Source organism: Chaetomium globosum, genomic scaffold (genome assembly GCF_000143365.1).
Source record: "Chaetomium globosum CBS 148.51 scaffold_5 genomic scaffold, whole genome shotgun sequence".
Taxonomy (NCBI): Eukaryota; Fungi; Ascomycota; class Sordariomycetes; order Sordariales; family Chaetomiaceae; genus Chaetomium; species Chaetomium globosum.
In genome coordinates this window covers 3236331-3262660 of record NT_165980.1, presented here as the reverse complement: position 1 = coordinate 3262660, position 26330 = coordinate 3236331, and the positions used below count along the sequence as shown (strand labels likewise).

The window sequence follows — 26330 nt, the reverse complement described above, 5'->3', positions numbered from 1 at the left end:
CTTGTCGGGAGCCCAGGCTGTCCCGCCACCTCCGGTCTCGTCAAAGCCAGCCTTTGGGCCAGCTCCCGGCGGCTCCGACATGGCATGAGGAATCGATGAGAGCTTGGCTTACTGCCAAGGCGGAGGAGGACAAGAGGCGGCAAGAGGAGGAGAGGACACGGCAGGAAGGCTACCGTCTCGAGCAGAGGAGGATGGAGCACGAGATCCTGAGGACCTCCCTGGAAGGAGGGATACCACCGCCGCTGGTGCCGGTTGTTTTTGCAGGCATGGGCGGTGGCGCACTCTCGCCGGCGGCCCTAGACTGGGCGCAGCAGTACATGATGTCGCAAACCCCTCAACAACACCCTCCCGCACTGATGCCACCTGTGGCAGTCTCTTCAGAACACCAAAGGCGAGACTCGCAGGCCCCGATGTACGGGCAGTACCCAGTTTCTGGCGGCGCCATCCCATCCACGCCGGGTTCGGCACAAGGGCCGCCGAGCACATATGCGGCCGGCTATCCTGGTTCCCCCACGAGGCCTAGAGGACTTAGCATGCCGGGGACGATGGCGGGACGGCCATCCGCTGGGACCGGATCAAACTTGCCCAGCCTGGTCACTAACGCGCCGGGCGGGCCGGGCCAGCAATCGGGACTGTCACAGCATCAACAAGAGCCACAAGCGTCTCCGTCCATATACTTCCACCATTGGCAACCCCCAACGACACAAGGAGGAGGACGGGGTGGGGCAGAGCAGCCCGCCACGCCCTCAGGTTCGTCCAAAACCAAATGGCGCTCAAAATAAGGCTCTGGCGTGGGGCTAACTGGCTCGTTCTTTTTCACGTAGTAGGGGAATCGCCACGCAAACGAAAAGCACCAGGACCACAGCAGGCCGCGCCGCCGCCATCCACGCATCGGCACCGTTCGCCGCCCTTCTTGCATAGCACGGGCCTGTCAAATCCGCCGCCCGGGCGCAGGCGAGGGCACTCGCGGCAGAGGAGTGACCTGGGTTCATACCGACCTGGCGCTGGTCGGGGACGCGCGGAGAGTTTGGGTCCGGGGCGAGAGACGTCGCCAATGCACACGGCAGGGGCAGGCCCCGCGCGGGATAACGGCGAGCCGCTCTCGTCAACTCAGCACCAGGGCCAGGTACCAGCACAATTCGCACCCCCACCCGCGCAGGCTCCATCCGGACGGGTCGGGGCACATTCGGTTTCATCACTCCTGTCAGACAACCCGCAGTCTCCTCGGGCGACAACGCACTTCGCCTCCGGGAACCCGTCCGAAGGCCGGCACCAACAACACCATCAGCACCACCACCACCAAATGCAACAGCAACAGCAACACGGCCTGGCGCAATTTGGTGAGAACGAGCGGAGACAGTCACCACGGTCGTCGGAGGAAAAACTTCGCGGTGGTGGTGGAGTCCAGGGATCAACAGCCACGCGACCGGGAGATAACAGCTGAACCTTAATTTCATCGCTGTTTCAGCCCCGCCGAGCCGGCCTAAGCTCTTTGCGGCTTGGGTTTGGCTGGCCCCTTTCCGCTTACGGCAATATGAACGGGGCGGGATCCTCACCGCGCCGTTGCAAGGGTGACGGCGATGAGGATAAACAAGGGGCCAGTCAGGGGAAGGTTCCGTGGATAAGGAACAGTGCCGCGTCCCCGACAAAGCGGACTGGTCCCCCTATTCGATCAAACTCGCCATAACCGGACAGGAACGACTCCATCGACGCCGAGTCCACCGGACCACACCGCGCATTTTTTTGGCGCACATGTTTGAGCCTCGACCTCATCACAAACACGCGGCGGCAGGGGCTATTTCCCAATTCGTCGAGTTGTCTCCGCCCTTGAACGCGAGGGAGGCCGTTCCGGATTCCGGCGAAGCTTCTGACATTTCGTTTTCCTTTCTTGTTCCGCGTCTGGGCACGTTTTTTTTTTTTTTTTTTTTTTTTTTTTTCCCGCTCGCCAATGTTTATTTTTTAAAATGTATTACACCACCAACCTTTGCTAACTCGGATTTTGTACTGTACTATTATCACGTTGTTTTAATGTGTTCTTGTTAGGTTTTATCAGGGATCGAAACAGAAACGGCTGGCCGGGAGGGCGGGTCAGGAAAATGGGGCGTTTGAATCGACTTTAATCAAGATGAATCAGGGGAGAATGCCAAAACCAAAAAGATGCATTCAACAACAAACAGGAAAACAAGTGGGGGGGGGGGGCGTGTGTGACCTTGGGAGGCACTGTTTTGCTTTTTCCTCTTTTGCCTTTTGTTGGACGAATAACTATGTCACTGCAGGGTGGCGGGCGCGCCATTGCACAAGATTTCTCGGATGGGTAAGGCGGGGGACGAGGTGCCAGTCTGGCTTGACTGAGGCTCGGCTTCCCGAACCGCTCAGACTGGGTCGGTAAAAGCACGGACGCCGAGTCCGTTCTTCGGTGATCAGTTCGATACATACGATACGACGATACCCTGCATGGGGAGTAACAACCTCAATAGGGACAAGATCTCCTCGGGAGGCTGGAATGAACGGGGGGAACCATGGGGGAACGCTTGCGAGATGACGGAAAACTGTGAAAGTAACAATAGTGTATTCTACATAAGCTTTCGGACTTATATACGAATACGCAGTCGCACTTCCCACTGGGAATGGTGTCCGTTACACAAGCCCTCTATAGCCTGTTTTGTCAACGGGTCAGATACGGGATAACTCGCATTTAGTTATACACCCGTAACATTCCGTACCTGCCCTTTGATTAACCGTGAACTGGGAGCCGATGGGGTTTCCTGAATTTTTCACGGGCTCGAGTTTGCTTCTTTGCACAAACCGAGAAAACTGCATGGGCCCGATGAAAGGAAGAGGAAATGTCCCCGCTTAAGCTAGTGGAGACGATGGCGTGGACAGGTGGAGGCGGCAGTTCCGGAGTGAGTCGACTAGGCAAACTCCCCACAGGGAGCTCCTTGCAATTCGAATCCCCGCTTCAGTCGTCTCACAGAAATCTGCTGGGTTGGCAGGCTGGTTCGAGGTTGGTTCATCAGGGTTGGGTCATCACATGGAAACAAGCTGGAAGTCAAGCGAGGTATCCGAAAAGCCGCTGTTCCGCAAACAGTCAGCATTTCCCTTTCCAATCGGTCATGGCTTCCACAATCGGCAACGGGCAGAGCAGAAGCAAGAATTGGCGTCGAGACCCCACCCCACGTACCTGATCACGCTGATGCAGATGTATGTACCATGCCAACCGGTGGCTCCCAGGCGCTTGTCAACCGCCGCGATGTGTGCGAGGGGCCAGATCTACCATTGCTACAAGGGGCAATTGATGGACATGCTAAAAAAGAACTCGATGGCAAGCTCCGCGGCTCGAGCCTCCGGCGTGCGGGAAAGCACTAGGCAACTACCTACCTTAGGTTCGACGCATCACACAGCCAGCCAACCAACCAGCCAAGCGGGTGAAAAGTTATCCGAACGAGAGAAAACGAAAACACTCGCACGGCCGACGCATCACCATGGGCGGTTTCGACGGCGCTTGTTGATCGATGATCATCAGAGGCGTGTGCAACGGTTTGTCTTGAATCCCGACAGGGCAACCATCTCGTCGGGGGGACGGGTTGAAAGAGGAAGCCGTGTGGCGGAAACAGGCGCCCGAAACGGCGACCAAGCACAACTCGAGCACGGTCCTCGAGAGCGAACTTCTCAATGAGGACATCGGACAATTTCTCATTCGCTGTGTCGAAGCTCGACCTGAACCTGCAGAAGAAGGTCGAAGAGCCATTTCCCCCGTCTTCCAAATTACATACAACCAGCCGCCAGAGAGCTTGCCGAAGAGCACGAGCGGAGGCAATGCCGGTCGGCTGTGGGTGTGCTGAGCATGCATCAGGCCAAAACCCACGGCGGCGAGAGAAGGCATGACGTTGCTTAATATAGGGCTGTGCAGCTCAACCCTGCTTCCGAACTGGGACCAGGCTTCTGGCACCGACTGGGGTAAACACCAAAAGAGGTTTGGCGCCATCGGACGGAGGTGGGGGGAGGGAGGTGAGAAGGGGTGGGATTTGGATTCTTGGAAGGGTGGTAGGGTGGTATAGGGAGCCGTTCCATGTCCCCTCGTACCCCGACTAAGAAAGCACACCAGTCAAGCACACCAACAACTCGCCTACCATACCATGTGCAAGCATGTATGAGTATGTATGTACATACGCGCTTGCGCCTGCACCCGCGTCCCTCATCTCGCCGGAATGCCCGCGTCCACAATGAAGTCTACCTTGATCTGTGCGCTGACTAGCGCCGATGACAACCAATTACCTCGCTTCTCTCTCGCTGCCGGTAATTGCTCGCCTTGATGCTCGGCGGGATTCGCCAACCGCGGATGCACACCGGCTCTGCCCTCGGATCGAAATGGTCTCCCCAAGTCTGCAGTTGAAACACGCCACATGGCCGCTCCCGTAGATCGCTGGGTTTGGACGGAGTACAGTACCACCTTTTGTCCTCCCTCCTCGGACCCAAGCCCGGCCGGCATCGGGGCCCGCCCGTCCGCCCGCCCCCGGGGTCGATTCGGACCCACACACGATGCCGAGCTCAACAACGAACACGAACAAGCCCATGGGATTGACGGTCAATCCCATTACGAGCTCCCTTGCTGCATGGCGCCGATGTCTCGTTTCTCTTGTGGTGTGTCCCCCGACTACCTCTCAGCCGCATCAATTATACAGGAGCTCGAGAGCAGTTCAGTGAACCGCAAAGTTCCGAGACAGTTGTTGTCCTTGTTGGGAAGCGCGGAGAATAGGCGACTCGGTCCTTTCGAGAACACAGGGAGATGCAATGAACGGTCGGATGCGACGCTGGAAAGAACAGCCCAGCCGCCTACCCCCCTGCGGCAAAATGGACAATGCTACACTACAAGTTCTGTGTCAGCTTTCAAGGACCCCTTTACTCTGCGTCCGTCCATGAGCGAATATCTCAGCCAAGCCGTTTGAGAGAGAAACTGGTTTGAGTGTGGACCACTAAGCAGCGGAACTTTCGAATCGATCCTGGCACTCCGTACATGTACGGTTACATATCCTACGTGCGTCGGTCTCAGCATGCTGGTCGGATTGGTTCGATATGCGAGCCACGCTTGCGGTTAATCGATGTCTTTTATATTAACGAGGAACCAGTGGCGCCGTCTCCGCCGACTCCGATACTACCTCGCCCAAACCCACGGGATACTTGACGATCATATAGAGTTTAGCCTGTCGGCGCTTAATCGTGGGCGGAACAAGAAGAGCCACAAGAGCACAAGGATCGCCCAGATCGATCCGACCTGGCAAGGCGCGCCCTCTCCGCGCGGCTGAGACGAGAAGCCAACGAGAACGCATGGATTTTTGCCATATCGCTTTACACAGCACAAGACACCGCCGCGCTCTTTGGATCATCAATTCCATCCAACCCCTAACCTACCCTTACATAGTTTTGTTGCTTTTGGCCTCCGTTGACCCATCGTTCTAAAAGGCCGTGGCCGTGCTCAACTGCTCAACCGTGACCATGATAGAAGTACACTTTGGGAGAATCCCCGTCACGCCAGCGGTCCTCCCAAGAACCCGAGAGAATTCCGCCGAAGTCTCCGGCCGGATTGGCATTACCAAGAATCTCTTCGGTTCAGCCGCTGATTTCTCGGTTCCGAGTTTCCACTTGCAGCGGCTGCCAGCTCGAGGGTTGATTCAGTCTCGGCAGGGCACAGGGACACCGGAGATCACGGGCCGCCTGGTTGCGCGACAAGAGAGTCCTTTGCCAAAACACACCCATAGACCGCCCTTGCTCTGCAGTCCGGTTTGGAAGTCCGTATGCCCGGCCGGGGACCAGATCGGCGGTGCTTCTGGAACGCGGCCGGCCTCAGGGCCCTGCATCTTCCCGGTCAGCAGGCACGCAAAGACCACCGCCATCAATGTCGCTGGCCGAACACGCGCACATATCAAAACCCCGGCCTCGTATCAAATGATGTATACATGGTGGCTGACTGGCACTGTTTTTTTTTTTTTTTTTCTCGGGTTAATTGAGAACCGTTGCTGCACAGGGACTGGATCGGGCCAGGGCTGAATGCGTCGCCCGATATCTTCCAAGATTAATCTTCTTCTTCCTTCTTCCTTCTTCCTTCTTCCTTCTTCCTTCTTCCTTCTTCTCCCCCCCCCCCGCCCTCCGGGCGGGCTGCCAAGCCATTTGGGAACATGTCAAATATGTACATACGAGGTATATATGGCCCTATAGGTGCACTTGTGTTGTTCCGGAAGACGTCTACGTGTTCTTCTATCCGGCTCCAACGGTCTGGTCAGGGATGTAGGTAGCCGGCTATGGGGGGGGTGAGCGGTGTACAAGTATGACGCACAGCTGGGCCGCGGCTTGATATTGGTTGCTGGTCCGCCCGTCCGCGGGCAGGAAGGAGTTGGGGGACGGACGAGCTGCCGCGGCACGCAGCTGTGCCTTCCGGGAGTCAGCCTGCTGTCCCCTTTCTTCCCCCGTTGTTCTTTCTCTCTTCTACCACTACTTCCAATATCTGGAGGACTAACTCGGTCGACAAGCGAGGTTGCCTTCCAGAAGGAAAGCTGGTATCGCGTACTTCCTTCCCACTTTGAGGGGCCGGCCGCCACATTAACGCGTCATTCTCTGCCCCATCCATCACCCACCCGCCCGACCGGCCTTGGTCCCACGAACCGCTCGGCAGCGGTTGAATACATACATATAGAGTTACAGGCGAGCGCCCCGAGCCCATAGACGCCAACTCCGCGCTCGTCTCTGCGGGGATTGGTCCGCCTGCGCTTGGGGACGCGCAAACCCACCTACCCTCGCGGCTATTTTTAACACCCCTTTTCCCTCCACGGGCAGTAGAGAGGGAGAGAGAGAGGGAGAGAGAGAGGGAGAGAGAGAGGGAGAGAGAGAGGGAGAGAGAGCTCTCTTGCCGCGTCTAATTGCCGTGGTGTGCCGGGCTTGTGTGGTTTCCCCCATCCGCGTAGGTGCGTCACCAGATCGTGCGGCGGCACCCTAGCATCGTCTAGACGTCTAGAAGGGTTGCGTTGGCCTGTTTGTTTCTATTCTTCTTTCTTCCCTTGCCGTCGGATCGGACAGCATCCGTTCCAATCATGTGTTTTCTTTGTTGGTTTTTTTTTTCGTGGGGATGGCCGTGCGTTGTGTACGTTTGCGTCTGCCGTGTTAGATGGTGCATTCCTTGACGTACATGTTTTGCATACATACAGGTCGAATGAATGAATTAGTGAGCGAGGGGGGGCTGGTACACGCTGACCGGTGTATGCCTGTGTTGTTATTTCTTGTGTGGTAGGTATGCAGGACACCAGGAGTCGTTGGCGTAGCGTGCTGTGTGACACACACCACTCTGCTTCTCGCGAATGTGGAGTTGTTTGTTTGCTGCGTTCATATCGCGTGGGGGGTTGGGAAGAGAGGAGGGTGGCCTACCCGTCCGCTTACTTGCCAGCCTTGCATGTGTCCGTCTGCTCACCGGAAGAAGAAGGACGGGTTCTGTCATGCAAGCAGGCGCCGATACGAAGGGAGAGAAGGGTGTATACATACCGGGTATAGTGGGAAAACGCCACAGTGTGACAGACGTGGAATTGGGGTGATGTGGATGAGTGAATGGGGGCGGGCAGGTGGAGGCACACAGGGCTGGGCTGGGAAGGTCTAGCTGCCGTGTGTGTCTCTGCTTGCCTTGCCCTCTCCATGCGTATGTATGTATATGCAGGTGTGGATGTGTGGGATGCCGATGCACTCAAAAGGGGGCGGGGATTTTCCTGCGTTTGGTGCATGCTGCATGTCCCATGTACGGGATATCTGAGCAGGCAGAGGACCTACAGTGCCGGGTTACCGTCAAGGACAACACCCTCTCTCCTTCTCAGCTGGAGTGGGCGATACTGGAGGTTGTCCGAGCCGCTTGCCTGCGTTGCCTGCCCTCCCACTTATCGCTTGTTTGGGTGCTTGCTTGCTGACCGCGTGCGTCTGTTATGCGGGGGTGACATGCTTCCAGCCTTGGAACTGTGCCGTGAGCTTACATAGACAAACACACCCCAAGTATGTCATCCGGATGAGAGTGGACAAAGTGTCGTGGGTAGTGAGGAGGAGCGTGCCCGTTGAAAGCGGAGAGGTAATACTTTATGGGCTGACGCAGAAGATTACCGGAATATCGCACTGATAGAGGAGGTATTGGGGGTTTGATACTTTATCTGTTCATGCCGACATCAAACCTCACGGGCTTCTAACGCTGAGGGATGGGTTCTCGGAAGCAAGATCGTCGTCTAGTTTGACTCGAGCTTTACAACACTACTCAAAGCTTATACGACCGAGAGAGGTGCAACAGGGATAGATACTGGTGATTGCTTGGTTACAGACTAGTTGAGGTTATGTAGAATAACAACCCGGGACCTTATTCATACTCAGGCCGAAACGGCGAGCGTGACAAGTAACAACACACTACTTGAGTTAGCCATGACGGCATACGGGCTCTTACGCCAGTCTCACTCATCACTGACACTCCACACAAGGTACCTCTCGACTGCAACGGGCTCACCAACCGACGGTTAACAACGCTAATCAATTACATACTAAGACATACAAAACATAGCCACGTGCTTGCTACCACACGGGTTAAGTTACTGGTAAGTTAAGAAGAAGTAAACAGATTAAAAACCGCAACCTCCCCAACCGCACGCACATGATGGCGTGGCTCTCCCAGAAAGCAGTAAACGTCAAGGGGTATCAAACTCTTTCTCTCAGCCCAAACAAAACGGCAATGACGATGAAGCCCCAAGGCCAGGGGTAAACACCGTCAAGCCTCCGAGAACAAAAACAAAGGGAAGGAAACGCGAAAGAGCGTCATCAGTGGGAGGGAGCCACGCATGTCATCGCCGTGGCATCAACCAACCCACCAACCCACCAACCCAATCATCTTACCATCCCACCAGTCACCACCCTCAATATCCTAACAACGCCCAGTGAGTTACCCGCCGCGAAACTCGCACCGCCAACAAGCCCACGGCCCCTAAGCCGTTTCCGTGCCCTTCCTCTCCTTTTGTTTATCCTTTCCCTTATCCTTTTCGTGTCCCCCGCGCTCCCATAACCTGCCCATGCCCATCCCCCTGCTTTTCTTTTCCTTGACCACCCCATCCCCCTTCAATTTCCCCTCCCCCTCGTTCGCTATACTCTCCTTCCCAGCACCCGACGGCAAAACACCACCCTTCGCCCCCTTCTCCTTGCCAGTAGCAGCCTCTTTCTCCCCCTTCCCCTTCTCCTTCTCTTTCCTCTCCTTCCCCCTCCCCGTCTCCCACCCCTCCCACTCCCACAACCTTGCCCGCCCTTGATGGCGGCGCCACTCAGCCCGCGCCACCTTCATCAGCAGGTCCTCATCCTGCACGGGAATCCATGCGGTCAGGGCCTTCATGGCGTTCTCAAAGTCCGAATCCAGAAGCACGTCGCGCAGGGCGTGGATGAGGGCGGCGGCCGTCGCATGCAGGATGTCAAGACCCTTGGGGGCCGCCGTCGCGTCCCCAATGAGGGGAGGGGGGGCGACGATGGTGTACGCTGCTGACGCGGCGGCCGCTGCGATGGGGGTGGGGGACGGGGCGGGGGTTGGCTCGGGCGGGCAGTCGCCGAGGAGCATGAAGACGTCCCAGACGCGGAGTTGGGCCGGGAAGGGGATGGAGAGGTTGAAGAGCGTTAGGTACCAGCGGGTTCCGTAGGCGGTTGCGTCGATAGCGAGTTCCGTTTGCTGCACGGCGAGATTGGGTTAGTACGGCATGTATGTCATTGCGAGATATGGAACACTGGGGTAGAAAAACAAAACATACGAGCTTCGTCGCTATATCCTTCCCCGCCCCCATCAACCACCGCTCCTCGAGCTCTTTCAGCGCGCTCATCAGCCCCTCAAACCCGGGTTGGTACAGCCGTTCTAGTCCGCGATACCGCCATAGCCGTACTAACATGACAAAGGCCCTCTCCTCGTCGAAATAGCACAGTAGCGTCGCGGCAAGGCTGGCCATACCTTGCACGTATCCGGTACCGGGAAAGTACAGCGAGATGGCGTGCAGCACGCGAAACAACAAGCGCTGACCCCCGCGGTAGCGGCGGCGGAACATGATGTGGCCATTGACGGTACGCGGCACGTCCAGGTCGATTTGCACGTCATCGGGCGAGGCAACGGCCTGCAAGCGGCGGAACTCGGCAATGAGGTAGTCCTCTGTCTCGCGCGGGGTCTTGTTGTGGATGTGGTTGTAGTTGTGCGCGGCAGCGCTCGTCGCGAGGAAAGGCATACCAGGCGGCGGAGCGCCAGCAGTCGGGAATGCCCTTCCAGGTGCGGTCGATGAGCTTGGGCGAGGCGGTGTCGAACGTGTAGGACATGCCCTTGCCTTGCGGGCCTTCAAAAGGCTGGGATTCGAGTCCGGGGTCGGGGGCGTTGTTGTCTTTGCTGCTGCTCGCAATGCCAGTTTTGACGGCGGTGGCCATTTTCCGCCATTTCTCGGAGCGCTCTGCCTCCTTACGTTTCTGCGCCTCGAGCATCTTTCCCATTTTTTCGTCGTCGGTAATGCCGGTTAGGCCTGCTTGCAGGGATAGCATCTCACTAGCCTCGTCCATCCATCGACGATCGCGATTGTGCGGAAGACGGTTGGTGGCTGAGCGGATCGACGACCGGGTAGATCGTCGGGAGATGGTCGACAGCTCGGACGAATACGTGTTCAGCGACCGCGCCGAAAACTTTCGGCTGGGAGGACGGATGAAGCCGCCAGGCAGTGACGACGAGTAGGACGTAGATGGGCGCTTCGTCAAGACGTTCCTCTTCCTGGTCGAAAGCGGCGACGACCTCGGCACGGACGACTCGGCGCGCGACACGGGGCGCCTGGGGTTGATGAAGCCATAGCGGTCAACTTCGGAGCCGTCGAGATCGGCCCAGTCTTCGATGCCTCCCGCGCGCTCGTACTCCCTTCGAACCTGACTATCTTGTAGCGGAGACAAGGAATTGGCCGAACGCGGAGTAATTGTACTGGACGTGGGGTTGGACGGAGCGCCGCCTTGGTGGGGACCTGACACCGAAAGAGGATCGGAAGGACGAGATGATCTGGGAACGAGCCGATAAAGTTAGCGGGAGAGGTCAAGCAAAACCAGACCTGGAGAGCTCAAGGAAACCATACGCAACATTCTCTTCCTCTTCGGACGGGACCTCGGCAGTGGGCTCGAGGCGCTCGGGATACGAGACACGCCCCCCCCTCTTCCCAATTCAGGTCTTCGCCGGATTCATAGAGCGATCTCACCTTTTGTGATTCCCTCTCTACATCCATCGACGAGACGCGAATGCTGGGAACGGACGGTGCGTCGACCGGCGGCGGCGCACGGGGCTGTTCTGCCATCACGTCGGCCGCGCCGGCCACGTCGGTCTTCCCAGGGCGCGACTCGGGAGAGGTGGTGATGACATTGTCATTGTCGGCCACGGTTGTCGGTGTTTGGGGATCGGACGGCGTGAATGTAGCAGTGGTCGCGTGTTGATGTTGATGTTGATGTTGCTGTTCGTTGGCGGGAGGCGCATCGGATTTGGCATCGGGGGTAGACATCATTAGCGACTTAAAGAGGCTATTCTTGCCGCCAAACATGATGCTCCCCCGCTTGGAGAATGAAAGAGCACCGAAGTCGTCCCATAGACTGTCGTCCGGGATAGGGGTGTTGATCGGCGCAAAAGATTTATCGGAGGTTGTCGCAGAATAGAAAGGGGTCTGGGGATCTTCCCTGTCGGCGCTCAAAGGCCCCAGCACGCCTGGCACATCTGGCCCTGTCGCCTGTGGGGGGAGCTTAGGCGATTTGGGTGACCTAACCGAGCCCCGCAACGGGTCCGTCACGGGAGGCGCTGCCTGTGCTGCAGCCCTGTCGCCGCCAAGCATCTTTTTCCGCAGCTTCTTCGGTCCGCTACTCGTCATTCCAACCCCGAAGCCCTTGCTGAATTTGGTGGTAAATGAAGTGCGTCGTGAAGGCGACGACACTGACTGCGTCGGCGAGGTGACAGCAGATTCTGGATTCTCGGGGCGAGGCGGAATGGAAACCGTCAGCGTCAGCGGCGGGGGTGCGAATTGGCTGATGAGGGTCGACTGGGGTGGGTTGACGATCTCTTCCTCGTCATCGGAATACACCGATGGAGTATCGGCGATGTCATCCACTATTTTCTGATAGACAGGATCGTCGCCGTCCTCTTCCCGGAGGGTGATGGACGACGATGTCGGGGCGCCCGAGTCTCTTTTCCACTCCTCGGTCTTCGACGGCCGCGATGGCCTCTGCGTGCGGAATAGCGGATGTTCCTCTCGCGGTGGAGCTATCGGCGGCGGGTTGATGGTGATGGGAGATGTCGGGGCAGTTGATGATGTGAATGTCGACTGGGTGCGGGCTAGGCGACGCGGGTTTCGTGGCGGAGGGAGGGGGATCGGGGGTTCTGCCTGCTTGGTTTCCTCGTACCGTAGTGCAACCAAACCTGTGTCGTCTCGGAAAGGGGCAAGGCGAGCTGATGCTGCTGGCCTGCCCCTGTGGCGCACGCTGCCCAATTTTTGAGGTGCCATTGCTTCGAGGTTGCAGCTCTTTCCCGAAGCGTCGCAGCAACGGTTGCGGCACAGTTACTCCTCCCTTGCAATGTGAGGGAACCCTTGTGTCGATTGATGCAGCGTCGAGATGAAGCGCAAACGAAGAAACAAGAAGGAAGAGAACAGGGAAAAAATGGCCAGCGATTCAAAAGCGTTACCGAGAGGGGTCAAGTACCAGTCGGTGGTCTGAGTCGAGACGCATTACCTCGCACCCTAGGTGCAGTGGTCCACCGTCAGTGCAGTCCGGTAATGCGCTCCGGTGTCTCGTCCCAACTCGGTCGTGACGTGAAGGCCACAGCTAAGAGAAGAGGGGTCCGGACGTTGGCAGTTCAGAACACAAACTGCCAGAAATGGAGATCGGGGTCGGCAGGAGGAGGGCTTCTTAATTATCCCCTCCTGCCATCTACCTAGCGACTAAACCTTGGCTACTTCCACCTGGGAGCTCCTACAATACAAGTGTGGGCGATTGGAGCCTTGCTTTTCCCCGGTATTCGTGTGAGCCCAATGGGGTTGCGAGTGGTCGTGGGTGTGGCTTCTTGCTAGCCGGGACCGACTCCGCTCTTCTTCCTTGTCTTTCACGATGCGGTGAGTTGATAGCCCGACTGAGTGAACAAACGAATGTGTTCACGGGCCGGGCCATCCAGAGACCGCCACACTACCGTCTGGCCGTTTGCCGTCAACCACCCGGGGTGCAATCCAGAGGTCTGCATGCAATAAACTTTGGTTGGTCGGCCATCAAATGACCGAGCGGCACTGGAAGGTAGGGTTACTTTCTAATTTGGTAGAAGCAATTGCCTTCTTCCATTGCAACTGAAAACTCCGGCCAAAGCAGGGCTTGCTGGATTACCGGGCATGTCACATAAAAGTCTCCGTTAAACCTGGGTTGGAATCTTTGACGCTGTAGATCATTGTTCAAATGAAGTCTGGCGCAAAAGCCCAATCCAGGAAGACCGCTTCTTTCCCCGAAAAGATCAGCAAGAGTGGGCAAGTCGGTCAGAGTGTCTTGCATTGCGTGTGGTACTGATGCATGACAAGCATGTGTCTTGTGCCGTTAACACTTACATGCCGCCCGGCCCCTCCAGGTTGTAATGTGTAACGTACCTCAGTCTGTATTTGTATTTGTATCACTGTTCCTTGTCGTCTATCTTTCTTTTTCATTTCTCTTTTTCCCCTCTTCGAATCAAGGTTGACCTTCTCATACACTTCCGTTCTCTGCATAACAATCTTTCCCATCCCTCTAACCGATGATCGTGGATATATTGAGGCAAAAGACGATCGCCGTTACGGTAAGGAAGGCCAAGATCGGATTTCGATCCGATTCAGAGGCCCACGGAACCCCACTCCGATTTCCCCGCGCCGTGGCTGTTGATGTGGGGTTAGTCTTTTCTCTCGATCATTTTGTGCTTCTCACCCATCTTCACTCGTCAATTCGGGGCAAAACCCCACACAATAAGGTAGCCATGCCCGCCATGGCAGACTAGCAGCAAGGCGAGAGGCTAGTCGATCAGCGAATGATGCTGCGCATGACTGTTCCCAACGGAATCCCAGGGTCCGGTTTGACGGTGCGATTGACTGATTGGACCGCCAACGTGGAGCAATTTAGCCAACTCATCCGTCCCCCATCTTCAGCCATTTAAAGCACGGAACGGGGTGTGATGGGTTGAGGGCAGTCACGATGAGATGCTGCTGGCCCTCTTTTTGTTGCTTCTGCCTCCGTTCTACCTCTTCGGGGTCCTCTGGGTCATTGAATCCCTAGGGCAAGCTACGGGGATCTCGGAGCGTATTCCGTAAATCACTGAACAAAACCCGCGATGCTTCCCTCACAAAACCCCGAGCGATCCTCAGCCGATGGCATCATCGTCACGAAAAAGCAAATCCGCAATCCAAAGACCAGAGCTTGTGCCGTTTTACCCCTGAATTGGGCGTCGATGGCCAACACGCCACCACGATAACCAGCTGCAAGTCAGTCTGCGTGTCTCACCTGTCCCGCGGCGCCAGCAACGCAAGCAATCGCATCCCCCAAACGCCATGGCGTTGTATCCCCATCCCCGCCCTCTGATTGTACATTCGAACCCGTGCCTGGCCCAGTCCACGACAGCCAGCTGGCAGCGCAATCTCCGATCCTGCACAACCTCAGATCCAATTCCACCTCCAACCGCCCACTCGCAAAAACACCTCAACCCCATCCTTACCATCGCCATGTCGTAGTCAGGTAGATATCGAAAACCAGAAACTAGGAACCGTCAAACCAGCAACCTCCCAGCGCCCACGAGCCCCCCTTAACCAACCACACAAAACAAAATGAAAAAACAACCCCCTCCAACCCACAAACCCACAAGCCACAAACCACGTTCCACGTCCCCCAACCAGCCTGCCGCCATCCGTCCACCCATCCAACCAGCTACTCGCCCGCCCACCAGCCAGGCCAGGCCAGGCCAGACCAGGCTTGGCAACCCCATGCAGGAAAAAAAAAACCCAGCTCAGCCCAACCAGGCCCGACAAGTCGTTTCTCATCTCTCCCCGTCCCTTGCAGCTTGCATGAAGCCCACGAGCCCGCAGAACCAACCGAGCTACCGCGGCAGCGGTCCGGGACGTGGGATGGGGCAAGCAAAACGAAAAAGGAAGGAGGGGCGAGGAGAAAAAGGAAATTGGCCCTGGCCTCGTTGGCTTGTTAGCTGCAGGTACGTCGGGAGGTGAGGGGATGGGGTAGGGCTGTTGGAATTGCTGGGTCTTTTTCTGGATGCCGGTCTTGGTAAGGACCTCGTACCGAAGTGCACAGGTGGAATATTCGGTTGGGGATGGTTCCCCTCGCCTAGCCATGGTAGCTTGCGTAAGTATGTAGATGCGATGATTTCCATGCAAGCGTTGACAGCCACGAGTGACAAAATCCGAGGAGAGACGGAGACACACAGGATGGCGACGAAAAAAATGACGTTTGTCTATCCTAGTCATCCCAATGGCCAATGCTGATGCTGGCTTTCTCATCCCAACGACGATCTTGAAGCCCTCCATCCGGCCCTCTCGCGTCTTGTCTGGATCCACACTTGCACGCAGCCATCTATTGCTGCATCCGTACCAGTCATTCATCCACTGGCCTATCCGGCGATGTGTGGTGATGTGGTATGCAAAGTTCCGTCTCCTTGCCCCCAGCCCAAGAGTGCGCGCCAAGCAGCCCGGCCCAACGCCAGTGTCTTCATCATGCCACCACCCTGACCGCCATATCTTGCTGTGCCATGCCGTGCCACGTCTCCCTCTCCCCCCGCGTCGCCGTCATGTCCGACACATACGTATACGGCAGCGATAGCAAACCGCCAAATCCCAAGACAAAAAATGTTTCGTCAAACATCTTCATCATCCCACTCACCATTCCCATACCTTCTGCCCCCACCAACCACATGTCCACCACCACCACCACTCCCGCCCCCACCGTGCCCTCCCCCGGCTTCAATTTTCTCCAGGAACTCGGCCGGGATTGTCGGTATGTACTTCCTCTCCCGCTCCCGATTGACCCCCCCAAAGCCGGCGCCATAGCTCACCAGCATGTCCGTGACGCTGGGCAGGGTGAAGGGTAGCATTAGGGCGGGATCGAAGAGCAAGTTCGGCGGTGCCTCGTCGTCGTCGTCTTGTTCTTCCCCGGTCGTCGCCGTTTCCGGTTTGGGTGTGCCCGGTGTCTGGGCTGGCGCAGCGTGGCCGTTGGAAGATTTCCCGGGTGTGGCGGGCGGCGAGGCGGCTGCGGTGGCCGCGGCAGCACGGTTCCGTTCCCTCCTGAGGGCAGCCTCTTTCTGGATGGCGACGAGGTACTTCATGGCACTCTTGGGTAGACCCTTCTCGCCGACCTCGGGTCGGTAGTGCGTGGCGGTGTGGATGAGCTGCTGCGGGGTGAGGGTCTTGAGTTGCTGCAAGGTGCCGACGAGGGCCTCGAGGTCGTCGGCGTCAAGGGAGGAGAAGCACTGCAGCCACTGGAGCAGCTGGATGACAGGGGACAGGTGGCGCTCGGGCGGCGTCTATGGTGGTCTCGCCCGACGACTTCATCTCACCCTGCTCGTAGTGCTCAGGGTTGACGGTTGTTCTGGCGCGCCCAGTCCTCGAGCGTCGATATGTTCATGCGAATCTGCATCGCTTTAGTCCGGGCGAGGTATTTGCGGTTCGACATGATGCGGTTAAAGAGTTCCGCGCCAAGCCAGTAGATGAGCTGTGAGACAATCTGGGCCGTGATGACCGAGTGAACGTCGTAGAGGTCGAGGACGAAGAGCGTCGAGGAGAGGAGAGAGGTAACGTTGCGCGGGGAGGGCTTCGCTCGCTGCTTGGGAGACGGTGGCCGTAACCGCTTTTCGAGAGGCTCTTCCTTGACCTCCTTTTTCCGCTTGAAGATTTTCCACTCGTTTTGGAACGTTATGTCTTCGAAGCCCGGTATTGTTTCGTGGTCCAGCATGGCCACGTCCAGGACTTTGTCGAGCCGCCGCTCGGCATCCCTGACTATTAGTATGAATATTTCGTTGATAAGCTCGGCGAGCTGCGCCTGGAATTCTGTGGTGGCCTCGACAAGGCCAGCATCCTTTTTGAGGTAATGTAGTAAAAGGGTCGCATTCGACATCCAAAATGCTAGGATGGTCATGTCCCACTGGTGCCTCTCCACCATGGAGTTGATCTTGGCCATGGCGGTGATGAGTAGCTTGCCCAGCAGCTCGGGGCTAGAGTGATAGTGCGCGTATCGTGCCCCTAGGAAAACCATGTTTGCGGGTACCGGTTTTTGCGACGGCGACCGCTGCGGGGTCATGTTTGTAATGACGATATCTAGGATGCGATCTAGTTCGTTCTCCTGAAAAACGAACATTTGGTCATGGAGACACCTTGACCAATCGAACTCCTGTTGCTCTTCCTCTAGCTCTTCGGGGGACTAACATGGTTAGTTTGTAGGGGATGCAAGAGAGGATCCAATGCTTACCTCGGGCTGGTCATCCATGCCCACGTTTCCAAGGTCTACTTCCAGGTCGCGGGCACTCTCCATCATCATCCGACGCCTCATCTCATTCTCGGCGAGCTCCTCCTCGAATTTGTCCTGGCTCAATCCCGGATTGTAGAAGTCGTCAACTGCCCCAGCGGTCCCGATGCCGTATCCGCTGAGATAGAATGACATATCGCTGTCGGGAGCAACGAAGTCGAATGCTGTCCTCCCCGAAGAGGTCTTCGCTTCGGTGGAGGCACCGTTGTCTAGTAATAATTTGGCAATGCCCTTGTGCCGATTTGTCATGGCCCACATGAGGGCGCTCCACTGGTTACGATCCTGCTTGTTGACGTCTGCCCCGGCGTCGAGGAGGGCTTGTACAACCGATTCGTGGCCCTGGGCTCGGCGTTAGCGGGACACGAGGGACGCCGCGATCGGTCGACTCACAAAACAGCTCGCATATATGAGGGCTGGCGTGCCCTCGTCGTCGGGGGTATTTATGTCAATGTACTGCCTCGCTTTACCGCTGAGGATTTTGTTAACCGAGTCGACGTTGCCATTGCTCGCAGCCATGATGAATGTTTTTTGTAGTATATCCCTCTTCTCCTCCGTCGACCTGTTTTCGTCGGTAGCGATGGCGTCCTCGTCCTCGAAGGCGGCGCCCGCTGCGTGGGCGGCCTGGGCGGCGAGCATCTCCATCAGGCGGGATTCGCTTTCCGGCCCCCCCTTGGTTAGGTCGTCGCCGTAGTTGTCGTCGAGTGCCAGGTCGCCAAAGGTCATGGGCTTTGCGAGCATGGGTGATGTCAAAAACTGTGATTGCCCTACGGGAGTCATGTTTAGCTACCAGGATTTATAGGGGGTATACCTAGACAAGCAGTTGTGTTGTAGGGGGAGCGAGGCAAGATGCACTAACCCTGCCATCCATCGTACATCTCGGTCTCTGGTACCAGTTCGGTCGGCACATGTCGCCTATCATCGAGGGAGCGCGGAAGGTCAGAGGGGAGTTCCCTCTTCTTCTGGGGTAGCTCTCCATCGCCGGCACCGAAGCCACCCTCAGAATCCCCGAGATCCATGGTCAAGGGCGACGTGGTGTGGCATGCGGCTGCCGTTCAGTCCCTCATGGGCGGACGCTCTCTGAAATGGATCGTAGGGAGCATTCAGGGATGGATTGGTCGGCCGCGGATCTGGCTTCTCGGGGGTTGACAGAGATCGATAGAGGTCGATTGATAAAAGGGAGCATTCGAAGGCGTCAGAACTGGAAGGATGCCGAGTGATGCCGAGTACCGCTGTCTTGATCATTTCCCCCTCCAAGCAATGTAATTAGGCGTGCCCAAAGTTGGCTGGCTTGGCTGTCTTGCTGAGAGAGAACACCCCACCTTGATGGCCCGTGCGTTGTTCGATAAGAGATACGACCCCCAAGGTGCACACGAAGGAACTTGTTGGTCCTTCCTTTCGCTTCTTTTCCTTGACTGAACAGTGATGGTTTTCTTTTAGTACAACCGCTCTAGCATATTGGCTATCACCCATGTGTTACAACTGTGCTTTGCCACCTAGAGGACAAAACCAAGCTTGAATCCAAAGGCTCTTTCTCGAATTGGTCATGGTCTAGCTTCACACAAGGTGCGCCAAGGGATCTTCACATACATTTGGATGTTGTTATTTGTCCTGCCATTTATGTTATTGTACTCTTCCTTATGTTTTGATGCTGTTGTTGTCTGGACCTCACACCGCTCGTACCGCCTTGATTTCCTGGTTCGTCTGATCTCAGCGCCCGCCACCCTCAGTTTTGTTTCAACACATCTTATGGTCAGACCGAACCATCAAACAGCCCTCTTCCCAAAAGCACGCACCCGCTTGACTCCTCCATCAGGAACCATGATGAGCTTCACGTGGGTGAACGCTTTGTCTTTCACCAGGCTCTCTGCGGGGTGCTCTGCATCAGGGCGGCACTTAATGGGTTCCGCCATGTTGACCCAACCCTTGGCATCTGCAGTTGGCTCTGAATCACCCTTCCACTCGATCGCCTCAAGCCTCACCTGCTGTGGGTAGTTTCCGCGGAAGTGGGCTGTGTCGACGAGGAAGTTCTGGATATACCCGGGCGCCCCCAGCCTGATGATGGCCCAATCGATGTGGCCCTTGGTCCGGGACCGCGCCGTCTCCCACCCATCGCCCATGTGCTTGCCACGACCGGGCAGAATTAGGTTGGACGGGGAGCTATAGTGCTGATTGTTGCATGAGACGGCCACGCCGCCATTTTGGGCAGCCGCAAGGTCGAAGATAGCTTCCTTGTCCTCGGGGAAGACGGGCACGGCGTGTCCGAAGAGGCGGAAGCGAGCGATGCCGCCATCGGGGTACATGTTCAGGCGGACGTGTGTGTACTGCTTCTTGGTGGGGTTGTCGAGTTTCCACCCGAACCTCTGCGTTGGCCCACACTCCTGAATGCCGAGGATGGTCTCCCAACCCCCGCGGTCGCCTTTCCATGACAGTACCTCTTCGTCGTTTTGGCTGAAACAACCCTCGACCGAAATGGCGGGCGCGTGGTTGCCCGTAAAGAAAGCCGTGTTCACTTCGACGCCCTCTACTGTGCCCGAGGCCACACCCAAACGGATGACAACCCAGTCGAAGGGCCCCGGGTTGTGCCTCCTTGTCTCCCAGCCGTCATACCAGGCGCCTGTGTAAACGAACTTGCCAGCTTGTTGTATGGGTGCCGCCGGGTTGATCAAGTTGGTAGCTTCTGCGAACCATTGGTCTGAGAAGCCCAGGACCTTACCTCCGAGGCCCTCCGATACAAGATCTAGGAGAGTTAGTCACGTTAGCGAAAAGAGCAGATTTGTCTCTTGAACGAGACAGATTGTTTACGTACCGATGCAACTTGACCGAAATGTCTGGTCGATCTCTTCGGACGGGACCCGAGTGGCCTTGACCGCTTCTAGCTTGTACTCGATGTCCTCCATGACGTCGGTAGCAGGCAGGGAAAACGAATATGGGGATCGATAGTTGATGGCTGGCGGTTATCAAGCGGCAGTTTCAACAACCTTGCAGATGGCCAACATAAGAGATAAGAAGGGAGGGGATATAAAGGTTCTTATCTCGGAAACGGGGACGCTGGAACGTTCCACCCTACCACGCCTGCGTTCTTAAAGAGGGACCATCCGGTGGGCATCGGCCGGCTCCGTACGGCCTCTTACGGCCTGTGGGAACTGGAAAGCGTTGCGGAGGCGGGGCGGCGGGGGCCATTTCGGCTTGACGGTGCCACTCACCATGTCTACTAATACGTAAGCAATGAAGCAGCTCGGCATGCAAGACAGTGAGTTTTCATTTTTGCCATCCTGCTCGCGTGCCGCCTGGTCGGATGTGGAAGCGGGGCGGCAACTGGGCTTGGTCTCGGCACGCCTTTTTGCAGGCAGGCACTGGAACTCGGCCAAGTCATTCATGCACAGGTTGGAATCATAGGGCAATCTATTGGCTGGAGCATCGGGCTTGCTGCCGTCATCGCAAGCCGGAGCTGCGCCATCACTAAACCTCGTCGCAGCCGGGACCGAATTCTACGGTTTGGGGTTTCAGCTGTACAGCATCGCCATAATAGGTGGTGCTTGGAGGACGAGGCTCCCAAAGTGAAACATTACACCGTCAGAGGCCAATACCTAGTCTCCCTTTCATGCAAGCTGCCGACAAGTTGTTGGTCCAGCACTGCCCGCCGGAGCTCCCCAGCGCTTCAGCTCACCAGACCCCCTCCTCGACACTTACATAACCGCAGCTTTCCCCGCAGCTTCACACCTTCGCCGGTTTGTCTTCTACATCATTCACGCTCCATACCGCCATTATAGCATTCATTGCAGTGCTGGATTCGAGATCCACGGCCGCTTGAGGTTGTCAAGCAACTGCGTGGTAGATCCAAAATGGCTTCCACAGAAACACCACCGGCGCAAGCCGACCCTCCCGCACCGCCCACCGAGAGTGAGCCTCTGCTCGGAAGACCCGGCGACGCGACACAGAAACCTGATGCGCCGATAGCTCGCAACTTTGTTCTCGGCACGGGCTGGATCGCCCAAGTTGGCGCCCTACTCCTCCTCGCCGTCATCTGGACGTCCGTCCTCAAACACCAAACCCACGCCCTCGTCACGCCTCATCCCCTCCTCCAATCGCTCGGTGTCTTCACCGTCCTACAAGCCATCCTGATCCTCCAACCGACCACCACCCCAGCAGCCAAACTCCTCGGCCAGCGCGACCATTTCTTCCTAGTAAGCCATCCAGCCAGCCTCCACCCCTTCCCCCCAAGCCATATCCCCCCCCACCACCCAACCGACCACTAACACCTCGTCCTCCAGCACCTCCTCTCCCTCGCCCTCTTCATCTCCGGCACGACCATAATCGAAGTCAACAAGCACCGCAACCACCTCGCCCACTTCCACTCGGCGCACGCCTATTTCGGCACCGCGACCCTGATCCTCCTGCTCCTGCAATACCTCTTCGGCTTCACCATCTGGGCGGTGCCGCGCGTCTGGGGCGGCGAGGACGCGGCCAAGGCCCTGTGGAAGTACCACCGGTGGACGGGCTACGCGGCGCTGGTGCTGCTGCTGGCGACGGTGGCGGCGGCGGTGGAGACGGATTATAATAAGGCGGTCATGAAGGTGCCCCTGTGGTGGGTGGTGGCGGCGGAGGTGTTGATTTTGGTGGGGGTGCTTCCGCGGGTGCATTTGCGGAAGTTGGGGTTGAGGAGGGGGCCGTAGGGTGGGGCGGACGTGTTTGGTAGGTATTTGTGTGTGCGGTGGAAGGGGGACGGGATGGGGGGTACGGTGATGGCTTTTGGGTTGTTGGCTTGTTGAATACCGCTGTGCTGGGAAAGGGGAGGATTAATGCTAGGGGTTTGGATACCCCGTACTGTTATGTAAGTGAGTATGGATCGATAGCGTGTAGCGTGTTTACTGTTATCTTAGTGAGTATTGATCGGTAGCGTGTTTTCAGGTCCAGCGCTGGGGGTTTCCCAATGGTAGAATGAATGAACTCTTGATTTACTGGAAATCTTGCTAGACACCTTAATCCTCATTAACTACTCACATCATCGTCTCTCGGGGTATACAGACGCCAAACATGTTCTCGCCCAATAATACATGCTGCCATAAACAACACACAACCGCTGGCCATATCCCCGCCCCAAAATCAACCCCTGCTCATTATTTCGTGATCCTCCTTCATCACACCACGCTGACGCCGCTCCAAATTGTTGCTGTTTCAAACCCAGTGGCCACCAGGCCAAGCTGTCTTTTTGACCCTTCGGCCAGTCGAATGCAAATGTGCCCGCTCGCACCGTGTATTATTCGGTATGCTTCTGCCTCCGTATTTCCGGTTTGTTGTCTTTTTCGTTTTTCGTTTGTCTGTTCTCTTCGATTTCGCACTCGATTCGCGCTGGACGCCGACATTCCGCCTAGCAAAAATAACCGCCCCCAAAAAGGTATCAACAAAAAAAAGAGTGTCGTGAAATCCCAACCCCCAAACTCCAATGCTCCTTGTTGTCTGCCTGCCGTGTGGTGCGTCGATCAGGACGCGGGTATCTCGATCTCGATGGGCCGTGTTTTAAGGGTAAGGGTTGCCAGGGTCCACCGGCCAGTCGTCTTCGGTGATGCTGGACCAGAAAAACCAAACCAGAACCACCGCCACTAGCGTAAACAGGGTCTCAAAGAGGGCGCCGTCGATCGCGCCGGATGTGCCGTTGCAAATGTACGGGCTGACCACGAAGTCGAAGACTTGACCCGCGGCGAAGGCAACCGCCGCAGAGACAAGGAACATCATGGGCCGCGTCTCGCCCAGGACCCTCAGCACAAGCACCGTCTCTAGCATGAAGTAGAGGACGATCCACAAGAGCGGGAGGAGGAGGTACAGCACATAGAGCGCGATGTGTCTGTTGACGCCGGTTCGGCTCGAGTCCCAATACTGGGTAAAGGAGAAGCCGGTGTCGAGGGCGATGTAGCCGACGCCGATGAGGAACAGGAGAGAGGAGCCGAGGAGGAGGCCGAGGGAAAATGGAGTCCCGTCATCCATCAGCTGGTATCCAACAATGCCATTGAGGAAGAGGATCCATGTGGTCGCCGCAATGGCGCCGATATGAATGGCGCTAAATGCCTGTAAAATCGGTGAGATCGGGAACGCCTTCGACAATTGAGAGTTTACTCACCAATCGCACTTTGTTATCCAAAGGGAAATCCCCAACTGAGAAAATTTCGCATATTGAGATCAGTATATATCCTACGAGGAACGCTTGCATTTCTCTGCCACAATGGTTAGCGCATAAATTACAAGGGGGCCGATGAACACCCAGGCCGACTTACCTCCGCCCGACAGCTGCCCGTTTCCTTTCTGAGCGAAGCAATAGCAAGACGCTGATGACGATTGCAATTCCGCATAGTATTATGGACCCTGGAAAGTGTCAGTTGCTAGGCATAGGAGGGTGGCTGTGGAAGAATATCACTAACCAAGATTGCCCAGCTGCCGTTCATCAGACAGAGGGATGCCCTTCAACTTGCACTCATCATCCCATGGCCTTGACTGGTTGCCTGTGGTTGATAGAAGCTGCAGAGACTGAGGTGAGCAGATGTCCCTCAAGCGATGAAAAGTTTTTCTTTGTGCATCGCACTCACATTGCAGATGGGGAGCGTGGCGTCGCGACAGAATTCCTATGTGGTGACATGGTTAGTTATGTGCACTTTCCCGCTCATGGCCTGTTTGTCGCTCACATTGAAATTGCCAAACTTTGTTGAACCCATTGTGGAATGTGAGACCCCGGCCGTGCTATGTGGTCTGTGATCTGTTGGAGCGGCGCGGCCGTGATGCGACGGGGCGTGTTCTTTTTTGCTTGGGCGAAATCAATTAAATGCACAATGGAACACCGTTTGTTTGTGTATAGCTGAAAATTTGTTGTGTTCCTGTCCTTCCTCGCCCGCCTCGTCTCTCACCGACCATTCGAATGCGCGCACGAAGCGTTGGCCGGGATATGCGGTGGTTGGCGGTGGATGGCGGTGGGGACCTGAATTGAACCCCAAGCCTTGTGCAGCTGATGACCCGAGTCCCCAACAACTAGCCTGCCTCTCTTGCAAATGCGAAATCCTCCTCTTTTATCTCATACAATGTTGTCCAATGGCTCTGTGATGCTATGCGCGCATGCAATGGCAGCTTCGGAGACGGCGTCAGAAGGGTTTTCGGCTCGTTCTTCGGGCGGGCGACCGCGCTGTTGCGGGATGATTGCTGTGGTGACCGGACTGAGAGCGAAGCGCAGGGCCCGGCTGGGTTTTGGTCACAGCTCCGCAATATAAAACTCAATGCCCCGGTCGCAGGCTGGGGAACTCGGCAGGAACGCAAGATGGCGCGCCCCGTTTGGCGTGGCACGGAGACCGGCCCACACAAGGATCTCGAGGTCGCGATTGGGCGGAGGGTTTTGGGCACTTTCCTATCCAGGGACAAGGCCCAGCCACTTGGCGAGATGAGAGAGATTCGATCCAACCAGCTTTGATTCACTTGGCTGGAACGGTAGCATGGAACTGTTTCCTGCCCTCGAACCGAGCATTCGCGATCTCAGAGACAGATGCATTCCAGACGATGGCGTTTGGCGCCTGTGTGTCCACATGTAGGTACATCGTCTGGAAAATCTATATATATGCAGCGCTTCGCAATGTCCGTTGGCTATGCTGCTGACGGGATGGCGCAGGTCGGCGCGGTGTGGCGGCAGGGATGTCCTTAGTTTCTTGCCATTAAAACCTTAGAAGGGATGGTGAAAACAGGCGGTTCCTGTCACTGTACTTCGTAATTGGTGGCTCAGAGAGATTGGGCTAGCAGCCCGGAGGATAGCCCGAAAACGACTTTCCACGACTTTCGTCTTCACAATAACTATGGTAGTATGATGGATTGGAACCTGGGGGTCGTGTATGCATGATGAGTTGGGTGCTGAAAAAGAGGCCGATGACGACGCTCCGAAACACGTCTTTGTCCAAGCCACATTTGAAGGACTGGTCGGCTGGGACTGGTTGGCCTGTGGCGCCGGCCCGTCGTTGTGGGCCATCCCAAAGGTTGGTGCATGGCCTTCCCTTCAATATCCCAGCCAAGGCCATGCGAGTCAGTCGGTCCATGCGCCCATCCGAGATTGGGTTTTCCCAAGGGCATTGTTTGGTCCAATGGTGCTCTCGAGTCTCAGATTCGCATCCTCGACAGATGCTAGCAACCGAAATAGCCATATGGAAGCTGTTACACCCACGATCATTAGTTATTTCTGCTGTCCCAGGTGTTGCGAGATCTAAAAATCCCGAGCCACCAACTGTGCGTGTACACAGTTAAACACTTTGACATTGTATGCATTGTATGCATTGTGTGGATGTATGTACTTGGAAGGCAGAGGCGGCAGCACCGCGGGCTCTTGTGTCCCACTATCGGCGGATTCGGCCCCACGGTGCCCAGCCTGCGCCGCCTCGCGCCGCCCGGCGATTCATGCGCGAGACTTCCGCTCCGGGAGTGCCTTGCAAGCCGTTGCCGCTCCGGATGACTTCGGCGACAAGAGGGCGATAACTTTGCTCTTAGTCCACGCCTGAGTCCCCGAGCCCCTAACCATATCACGTATTCGCCGTCCGAAGGCCATAACTACACACTGCGTTTTGGGCCATAATCTGACCGGGCAGACGGTCGCGAGATTCGGCATAGACCCGACGGCCTAATGGCGGCACGGCTGGTCCCGGCCGGGCTGTTGGCTGATGGCTGACAACATCAGAAACCGAGAAAATTTTGAAGGCGGTGGTGGTTGATTCCGTTCGATCTCGCGAATCTCAAAACAGTCGAAAAAGCTG

General features: G+C 56.6%; 7 protein-coding genes across 7 annotated transcripts; 2 read left to right on the top strand and 5 right to left on the bottom strand.

Annotated features, from left to right (window-relative positions):
• Positions 1 to 95: 95 nt before the first annotated feature.
• CHGG_07903 (uncharacterized protein) lies at positions 96 to 1444 on the top strand (the record flags this gene model as incomplete). The annotated part of the gene is made up of 2 exons (XM_001225558.1): positions 96 to 750; positions 825 to 1444. 2 exons carry the CDS (start codon positions 96 to 98, stop codon positions 1442 to 1444), a joined length of 1275 nt encoding a protein of 424 aa, XP_001225559.1.
• Positions 1445 to 4195: 2751 nt separating this feature from the next.
• On the bottom strand, positions 4196 to 4595 carry CHGG_07902 (uncharacterized protein; the record flags this gene model as incomplete). Its single annotated transcript, XM_001225557.1, has 2 exons — positions 4196 to 4423; positions 4473 to 4595. The coding sequence occupies 2 exons, from the start codon at positions 4593 to 4595 to the stop codon at positions 4196 to 4198; spliced, it is 351 nt and encodes a 116-aa protein (XP_001225558.1).
• A 4394-nt stretch (positions 4596 to 8989) lies between these two features.
• CHGG_07901 (uncharacterized protein) lies at positions 8990 to 12539 on the bottom strand (the record flags this gene model as incomplete). The annotated part of the gene is made up of 4 exons (XM_001225556.1): positions 8990 to 9715; positions 9795 to 10236; positions 10343 to 10932; positions 11253 to 12539. 4 exons carry the CDS (start codon positions 12537 to 12539, stop codon positions 8990 to 8992), a joined length of 3045 nt encoding a protein of 1014 aa, XP_001225557.1.
• A 3359-nt stretch (positions 12540 to 15898) lies between these two features.
• On the bottom strand, positions 15899 to 18578 carry CHGG_07900 (uncharacterized protein; the record flags this gene model as incomplete). The annotated part of the gene is made up of 6 exons (XM_001225555.1): positions 15899 to 16510; positions 16598 to 16679; positions 16886 to 17457; positions 17530 to 17901; positions 17953 to 18326; positions 18419 to 18578. The coding sequence occupies 6 exons, from the start codon at positions 18576 to 18578 to the stop codon at positions 15899 to 15901; spliced, it is 2172 nt and encodes a 723-aa protein (XP_001225556.1).
• A 747-nt stretch (positions 18579 to 19325) lies between these two features.
• On the bottom strand, positions 19326 to 20742 carry CHGG_07899 (allantoicase; the record flags this gene model as incomplete). Its single annotated transcript, XM_001225554.1, has 3 exons — positions 19326 to 20299; positions 20369 to 20509; positions 20694 to 20742. 3 exons carry the CDS (start codon positions 20740 to 20742, stop codon positions 19326 to 19328), a joined length of 1164 nt encoding a protein of 387 aa, XP_001225555.1.
• A 662-nt stretch (positions 20743 to 21404) lies between these two features.
• On the top strand, positions 21405 to 22235 carry CHGG_07898 (uncharacterized protein; the record flags this gene model as incomplete). The annotated part of the gene is made up of 2 exons (XM_001225553.1): positions 21405 to 21746; positions 21834 to 22235. 2 exons carry the CDS (start codon positions 21405 to 21407, stop codon positions 22233 to 22235), a joined length of 744 nt encoding a protein of 247 aa, XP_001225554.1.
• An 844-nt stretch (positions 22236 to 23079) lies between these two features.
• Positions 23080 to 24266, bottom strand: CHGG_07897 (uncharacterized protein; the record flags this gene model as incomplete). The annotated part of the gene is made up of 6 exons (XM_001225552.1): positions 23080 to 23625; positions 23678 to 23771; positions 23832 to 23919; positions 23976 to 24048; positions 24141 to 24176; positions 24237 to 24266. The coding sequence occupies 6 exons, from the start codon at positions 24264 to 24266 to the stop codon at positions 23080 to 23082; spliced, it is 867 nt and encodes a 288-aa protein (XP_001225553.1).
• Between the last annotated feature and the right edge of the window lie 2064 nt (positions 24267 to 26330).